General features: G+C 43.9%; 1 protein-coding gene across 1 annotated transcript; it reads left to right on the top strand.

The window, feature by feature from the left end:
• Window positions 1–1,497: 1,497 nt before the first annotated feature.
• LOC148010214 (uncharacterized) lies at window positions 1,498–7,684 on the top strand. The gene is made up of 7 exons (XM_087672748.1): window positions 1,498–2,987; window positions 3,214–3,316; window positions 3,464–3,663; window positions 3,754–3,807; window positions 3,915–4,115; window positions 4,234–4,607; window positions 6,717–7,684. Exons 1-6 carry the CDS (start codon window positions 1,944–1,946, stop codon window positions 4,495–4,497), a joined length of 1,866 nt encoding a protein of 621 aa, XP_087528874.1. The 5' UTR covers window positions 1,498–1,943; the 3' UTR covers window positions 4,498–4,607; window positions 6,717–7,684.
• The last annotated feature ends 804 nt before the right edge of the window (window positions 7,685–8,488 follow it).

Here is an 8,488-nt window from a genome sequence, read left to right as displayed (position 1 = left end):
AAAGTTTTCTTTACAACTCCAAATGAGACCCGAAAGGCCAATCTCACAATGTTATGGGTTTAAATACATTGAAATATTTGTTTCGTAATGTGTTTTTAGTTGATGTATGGCATAGTTTTTTAAACAGGGCAAGCCCAAATTTTCACCTATGGGGAATTATAGCTTTCATGTGAGCTGCTAGCAAGTATTGAACTACAGACCTGCATGCACACACACCAGGTACCAAACCAAGCCACAATGTACCTACTACCTAACCAAGTTGGCAGAGCGAAGAATTGAGCCATAGACTTGCATGCACACACACCACATACCCAGCCAAGCCACAATGCACCTACTACGTAACCCACTAGGGTACTGCTTGGGGGTAATGCATTGAATTCTTGATCCTTGAATGCCTACTCTTCAAATTTCTTCATAAACCTTTGGCTCTTTGTAAAACCTTAGGCTCTCCACGTAAACAAAAACCAGTAGCTGGGACTCTCTTTTGGGCCATGCAATAAGGATTTAGAAACGATAAGGCCAGCTGGGCAAAGGGTATCCGACGTGGCAGAAAGGAGGTTTCACAAGGAAGAGAAATCAGGCGAGGAGAGGTGTGGCCCGTGGGAGGGGGACACGTGTAAGGTTGGGGTGACGTGGAGGGAGGTACGCCCGCTGTCCGAAATGCGATTTGGAGAAAATTAAAAAATAATGGTCACAATAATATCTGGCCACGAGAAAGAAAAGGACAGAGCGGGCGGGGCCCCCGGGGGGGGGGGAGAGAGTCAGACAGGCGGAGAGAGACCCTGAGAGAGAGAGAGACACCCCGAGAGAGATTTTGAGCTGCATCTCGAGTCTGTCTCTCATGTGTGTGTATGTGTGCACGCTTCTTCTTCGTTGTCGCCACCAGTAAGGGCTCCTTTCCTACCCCCCCCTCTCCCCAGGCCGCCCCCGCCCCCATCTCTCTGTCTCTGTGCATGCATCTGCCTGTCTCTACCGAAACATTGTAAGTTTCCCTTCCCCTTCGGCGATCAAACCCATGCCCCATCGTTCATTCTCAGACTCCAGACCGCATAAAACACAACACATACCATCGCCGCGGCCATCTCGCCGCCTTCTGCGAGGTCCTCTCCAGCCTTCTCGTGTCTCTGTCTCGCCATCGGTATCTTCTCCGGCATCTAGGTGCGCCTACGGAAACAAAGCCCTCTGTCTTTTTCGATACCTCGCACAGGCATTCTGAGGCACATTAACGGGGACATCTTCTTCTCTGGTGCACTCCCTCACACGGTCACACCCTTTTGGCATTCCTCTCCTTTCGCGCCTGCCCTGCCGCAGTCTCGGGTGGCGGTGGTCATAGCACGAGAGCCCTCTGTACATGTCCCCCCTGCGCGCAAGCGAGGGAGAAAAGTGGGCCTCTGGCCCGTTGACGTATTTTCCTTAAGGAGATTGCGCTGAGAGACCAGCATCTTTGTGCTTGAACAGTTGGTTGAAAAACGGGGGCGGAGCAGTCAAAAGCGAGGCACAGGCATCTCTCTCTTTCTCTCTGTGTTTGTGTGTGTAGTGCAGGACACTTCTATTGGCGTGTCTACGTCTCTCACTTAGTAAGGCGGCCTCGTTTCTCATTCAGGCACACGCAACTTTGTTCTCATCGGCGACTGGTCTTCCTGTTCTTGGAGTACTCTCCGTTCGTTCAAAATTTCCAGCAATATTGATGGGCCAGCGAGGGTTTCCTGTTCGATTGAATCAGCAAATATTGATGCACTAGTGAGGTTTTCTTGCTAGATTGAATCATTGATCTGTCAATACAGATTAAGATAACCACTGAGAAACAAATATTGTTGGTGCATCTTCCCATCATGCCCAGGCAGATACTGAATGCCTTGAAATAGTGTCCTTGGTCTTTCTCTATCCTTATATTAAGGAGCTTCCACTTAAGTTTCTTTGAGCCCTGTTGTATCCGATACATTATGGATGACCGAGGAGTGCGTACCTACCTCGGTCATCGCAATGGCAACAATCTCAGCAAGACACGATCTTCCAGCAGGTTTGCGCACACTTCCAAGAATACATGGCAAACCGGTAGGCCCTGGCCGTTTGCACATCTGGCTGAATCATTAAATGGGCTTTACCCATCCAAACCTAACGCTCTCATGCAAGATGTTAAACTGGGTACCCCCCTGCAATCAGAGCAGGACGTGATCAAGAGTGGCCCTCTCGATGATATAAAGCTTTCTTCCTTGAAAAACGTTACCTCACCTTGGGATCCCAGTGACAGAATTCATGGAATCAATCAACAGCCCCCGTCTTTGAGCGAGCTCGACCTTCCCCAGTGTGACAAGTTTTCTCAGGTTAAGAAGGGTCTTGTAAGCAGGGGCCACAAGAAGGGTTTTGACCGACTGGCTGTCAATGAATTGGCCAAGGGTGTCTATGCATTGTCAGATTTCTTAGCAGCTCCAGTTCTCGATGAGGATGAGGACACTGAGAGAAAGTATACTTCGTTTGGAGTTATACCTCCAACACAGCAGCAGTCCATGCGTGTTAATTTTAGCAACTCTGTGCTGCCAAATGGTGTTAGCAGGCCATCCTCCATGGGGGTTGAGGCAATAGAAAAAACAAGCAAATTAAGTGATCACATTGCTAGACAGCAGGAGACCACTTGGGAGTACGAATTCTCTCTCCAGCCAGTACCTGATTTGGTTACAGGAAGATCCCAGATGCTATCCATTTCTCAAGTAGAGTTTTGCCGAACTGTCAAAGCAGGCGTAAGTGTTCTGGCTGCAACTTCTTCTAGCAAGCTGAAGCTAAGAAAGCTTCCTCTACAGGCTTCTGAAATGTACACTATAGAATCAACAAGCACTGCTAAGTTTCAAACAGCTAAGGCTGTCAAATTGCATAAAACTGACAAGAAGAAGAGTCACATGCAAAAGTTCCAAATTATTAAGCAGTTATTATGCGGAGGTTTTGCTGGTGTGATCTCTAGAACTGCTGTTGCACCTCTTGACTTGATAAAGGTGAGAAACTTTGAACATGTCATTATACATCCCTGTTAATTAAGATATGATTAATAGTGAATTCATCTTTTGCTCATTTACATACCTTTCAGATGTTTCTTTCATTTACAACCTTTCAGATGTTTTTTCTCACAATGAACTTAGCTCCAGCTGTTGCCTCAGTTTGATTGCCTTGACACGTCTTTCCCTCCTTTTTTACATGTCTTCTCTCCTAAATGAAATGCAGACATACTTGATAACCTCACACGGTTTGAAGGGAACACCAAAGTCTGCTCTTACCATATACAAAGAAATTTTGGACCAGGGTGGTTGGCAAGGTCTATTTAGAGGTAGGTGTGCAGTGTGCTCTCTGCTTGCCCAAATATACATTATTATCCTATATAACAATTGAAGCCTACTACTTGACTTAACTTTATAATCACACTAGAAATCGAATTTGGTGGATGTTTTGAGAAGGCTTTACTCTCTTTTCTCAGGGAATCTGGTGAACTGCATAAGGGTAGCTCCGAATAAAGCTATTGAGCTGTTTGTTTTTGAAAATGTTCGAAGAGCATTCAGTAAAGAGGGACATCCACTGAGAAATGTTGCAGCCACAGTTGCTGGTGGAGCTGCAGGAATGGCTGGAACTATAGCAACATATCCACTAGAGTTACTGAGAACCAGGCTTTCTGTACAGGTAGGACGTGTATATTTAGGAATAGTCTCTCTGAGTATATTGGCTGCTTGTACATGACATGTTTTGCTGTGATTGTGTGGTTTGTTGCAGCCCGAGCTGTATAGTGGGCTTCTGCAGGCTGTCGCTAAAATTTATCAGGATGAGGTAATGTGTCTTATTTTATGTCCACTGTTGGATGTAAGATATTTTCTTACTTTCCTGAAGTCTTTTCCTTAGGGTTGTTCCTGATTTTTTAAATTGGCTTGTTTCAGGGCTTTATGGCATTTTACTCTGGACTCAGTCCCAGCTTGGTCGGTGTTTTTCCCTATGCTGCTACTAATTACTTTGTTTATGATGGTCTCCGCACTATGTATTGCCGCTCCACTGGTCGACAGAATGTTCCGACAATACCTACTCTTGTTTTTGGTGCAGTTGCTGCTGCTGCGTCAAGTTCTGTCACTTACCCATTAGAGGTGTGCAACAACTTTCTTGTGACAGTTGGCATGATCTTGATATGCTCATCCTCAACTATGTGTCTGACTAGCAGGATCGAATCTTTCTGATCTTGGGTTTGCCATTGATAATGCGCAGGTAGCACGAAGGCAGATGCAACTTTCACTTTCTGATGCAGTGGTGCAAAGGTCAACCATTGGGGTCATTCTTGATATTTACAAGCATGAAGGATTTTTGGCCCTATATAGAGGCCTAGGGACAACATGGCTAAAACTGATACCTGCAGCTGGTATCTCATTTGTTTGCTATGAAGCTGCCCGATTAGCCTTAAAAATAGATGATGCAAGCATGAAGAAGCCCGAAGAGGGTTCCCCCTCAGGAGAACATGAGGACAGTTTTTGACCGCCTTAGCAACTGCAAATTATTAATGTCAGTTATACACAAAGAAAGAAATCTGTGAATATACATCATCACGCCATGGTGTTCAGGCTCACAGTAGAAGAATCTCTCAGGTCTGTGGCTATGTGTCATCAAATGTTTTCAATCCTTGTTTTCAATATTTGTGCTATCAGATGCTGACATCACTATCTGTTCATCATCACATCTAAACCATAATTTTTATCCCATGTTTGATGTGCTGCTTTCTTCAGCTGCATTTTTATTGGGACATCAGCATGGTCCATTCAAGGTTGAGTGTGGTAGAGGTCAAACAGGTGACAAATTTCTAGTCAGCAGAGCTAGTGGCACACAGATTGTGGCGATGTTCATGCTGCTTTGTCCATGCCGAGTTGATAGTAGGGGCTGGCTCTGATATTTAATGCTGAATGTAGTACAGGCCGAACAGGTGACAGCAGATCTCTTTTCACCAGTGCTTAGCAGCTTAAGAACATAACCAATGTTCATACTGTGTTGCCTGTGCCACTTAGTTAGCAGGGCCAGGCTTCAGAGGGCCAGATTTGATAATACATGGTTCAGGGATATTGGTTGTCTGCAGCTCTTGCTTTTACAGCCAAGCAGGCAATAACTTGAGGCATGCTAGCTTTCATTATACTTCCTATTGTTGGTTCCATTGGTCCAGCTGGAGTAACCAACCGGCTCTTACCTAAGTTACAAAAATATTTAAAAGAAAGCTCCCACCTAAATATTCATTTAATAGTGATTTTGGGAATAAAGTTGAGAAAAGATTGAGGGAAGGCATTCAGGCTTAGTGGGGAATTACAAGGAGAAAAAGCGTTCTGCATGCCAGTGCCCTCACCCACTTGGTTTTAGCCCCTGTTCAGATTGTTATTTGGTCTAATCCTGGAAACTGTCTGGCCTTAGTCTTTGTTCACATGTGTTTCTCAAGTGTTTGATTAGCCTCGTCCCCTGAACCCTGCATGTATATATGCTATGGTACATAATGATCATAGCTTTTAGGAATGTTTTCCTGTCTTGTCGCACTAATTGATGTGACATGGTGGCAATAATGGGCTGCAGATGCAGGCAGTAAAAATAGGAGTCGAAGGTTTGAGATGCAAAGCTGGTGAATAAACAAACAACGCAGGCGTTTTTTAGAAATGGGAACAACTCATAAGGTAGATTTTGAGGGGGCCCTCCCAAACCCCTTCCCTCAAAATAACAAACCTGGAAACTGAAAACAAGAACCTTGCTGATGCAACAAGTATGTCATCTAGAAACACATTCCTAAGGAATGAAACACGGAAATGCCTTACCAGTTCCAACATTGCAAAATATTAATTTGTGCAATTAGGGTTGGCAGTCAAGTGGGCAAGGGTGGTTGCTGCTTAGAGAGGGGTTCGGGTATAACAATCAAGTCTCTGGGATTAGGGACCTATTGTACCAGATAGCCAAGTGTTAGTCAGGTCCAGCCTTAACTTGGCTGAGGAGGCTTGTAAGGACACAGAACGGCTACTTAGAGTGAGATTGAGGCATGGGCAATCTTTGCTAGCATCATTGCTTGGCAGATTGGGCAGAACGGTTCCGGAAGGGAAGCAGCTCTTGGTCTCAAATTTGACTATTTTTTTAAAGAGGTCAGTTTCACTTTTAGAGAGAAGTGGAGAGTTGCAAAAGGACTTCCACTTGGACAGTGCTGAATGACAGATTCCATAGATGGCCACCAACAGGTCTTTCAATTATAAACAGCCCGAAGTGGTGTTTCATGCTCTCCCTGGGTGGTTGGTGTCTGTTATAGCCATTTTGTATTGTTTAGTATGTTAAGCATGTGTGTTATAGGTCTTCTAAGGAAGTCATCATGATCAAGACTTGTTCAGCAAGTCTGGATCATTCCCCACTGATCTTCACCTTATTTTGTAATGCTTACTTTCCTTTTAGATGCTTTTCTCTATACACTTATATAGTCTCTTTAGGTAGGCCCTATTCTTGTAAGATACACAGCACACATTGTATTTTCTGTAAATCTATTTACAGATTGCCCTTAAGTTTCATTCCAACTTATGGCTTTGTTTGAATAACATTCATACATGAGCTGCCTTTTAACCCCTCTGAATGTTTGTATATGTACCAGTAGTATGCAATGTGCATTGCTGTTTGGATGACTCATCTTATTGTTAAGGCCAGGCAGAAGATGCTCTAATTCGGCATTGTATTCTGATGGTATGCAGGGGCCAGATCATTTTTCTAGAAGGGTTCTGAGAAAGAAACTGACTCAAATTTCGCTGGAATCAGATATCTTACTGAAAAATTAAGCTTGAAAGAAGCTGAAATTATCATTTGAAGGATTCAGAAAGTGTCAAAATTACTGATTGCTCTTTGCTGCAAATGAGTTACAAAACTATAGACAGAAAATATCTGAGCTGTTCTGCAAGCAGACCATACCACTTCGTTTGGGTGACATTCTCATGATAATGTTGTAAACCATCACTTCAAAAACAGTGATGTGCTTGGATTCTTCTTAATCAGTTATTGCATCAGCTGATTAAAATTCCCTGGCTGCCATTAGCGTGCTTCTGTGTTTGTGAATCTATTAGATCATGAGAGGTACTGCAGCTGTTGGATTGCAAGAGGACTGCAGTTATCAGTATTGCAAGAGGGGCTGCAGCTTGCAGTCATCTGAAACTGTTGTTGACAGCATTGACTGTCAGTGTTACTGGGTGATTGAGTCTTCTTTGAGCATTTGATTTCTGGACTAAATGAGCCAAGGTCCGAACGTGAGATTCACTACTTTCATGATAGCATTGCAAGCTTACACAGTGTGTGCTTGTTTTCCTCTTCTCTATCAGCTATTATGTCAGCTCATTAAAATTTTACTGGCTGCAATTTAACTTAGTCCTGTATCCGGGCACCCTATTAAATCACAAGGATAGTTTGCAGCCCCATGGATTGGAAAAGGGGCTGTAGCTTGCAGCATCGACTGTCAGTGGTAGTGGGTTTTTGAATTGTTGTTGGGCCATTATAGAAGCTTTGCTTAATTCTTGTAATGTATCTAAAATTTTGTTTCCAGCAGCTTTTGAGAATGTACATGCTTCTTGCTTTATCTAAGACCTCCAGCAGCTTTTGAGAATGTACATGCTTCTGCTTTATCTAAGACCTGCAGCAAGTATAGACCCTTGTTTGGATTGTGAAATTATAAATGATCCTTGTGCCAACCAATAAGCTGGGCTAGGCTTTTCTCTTTTTCTTTTCTGGTGGGGATTCTATGCTTTTGACAACTGGAAGTAGCTGTTGCATCACAGGAATCCCTAGTTCACTGACTTTACTAAGCAACATGCGGTAATCTACTACGTTTAGCACAGCTTCGTAATCACTCCTTTAGTGCAATGTCATAATCACTCAGTTGGAGCCACACATGCATTGTCTTGATGACTTACGAGAAGGTAGAACAAGGAAAGAATGGCTTGGTTTAGAAAATAATCCAAACAAGAAGGCCAAAAGAACCTAGCTTTGGAAATATGCTAGCAATGGGGGAGAGTGCTACGGATAAGAAATCCCTCTCCCCTCCCTCCCCCGCCCCCCCCCCCCCCCCCCAGTGTGATGCACCTGCACTTGTTATGTACTCAACATGGCACAGAAAGGTAACACGATATGTGAGAGCAAGGTATACTCTTGTATTATTCAATCAAAGAAACGGTGCAACATAAGCACATAAGAGGGTTCACCACTGGGTATAGGGAATCACACGTAGAGTGGAAACAAGGCAGGTCCTTGAGTCACTACTATTCCCAGTATCCATGTTTGGTAGTTCCAGCTGACGCATTCTTTCATCTTCCCTTGTGTTTGCTTGGGGTTTTTCCATTCGTCTCTTACTTTGAATTCCTCTGTCTTTGAAATGAAGTAGTCTTTGAGTTTTTTCTGGAGTTCTTCCCATGAAAAGATGGTGTGACCTTGCTCTTGCTCCAGGAGGTACCAACTAGTAGCGTTCTTCTCCAAGTAAATG

Source organism: Lygodium microphyllum, chromosome 30, assembly GCF_053477565.2.
Source record: "Lygodium microphyllum isolate KBCC chromosome 30, Lygodium_microphyllum_v1.1.10, whole genome shotgun sequence".
In the NCBI taxonomy this organism is placed as follows: domain Eukaryota; kingdom Viridiplantae; phylum Streptophyta; class Polypodiopsida; order Schizaeales; family Lygodiaceae; genus Lygodium; species Lygodium microphyllum.
This window is presented reverse-complemented; position numbering and strand designations above follow the sequence as displayed.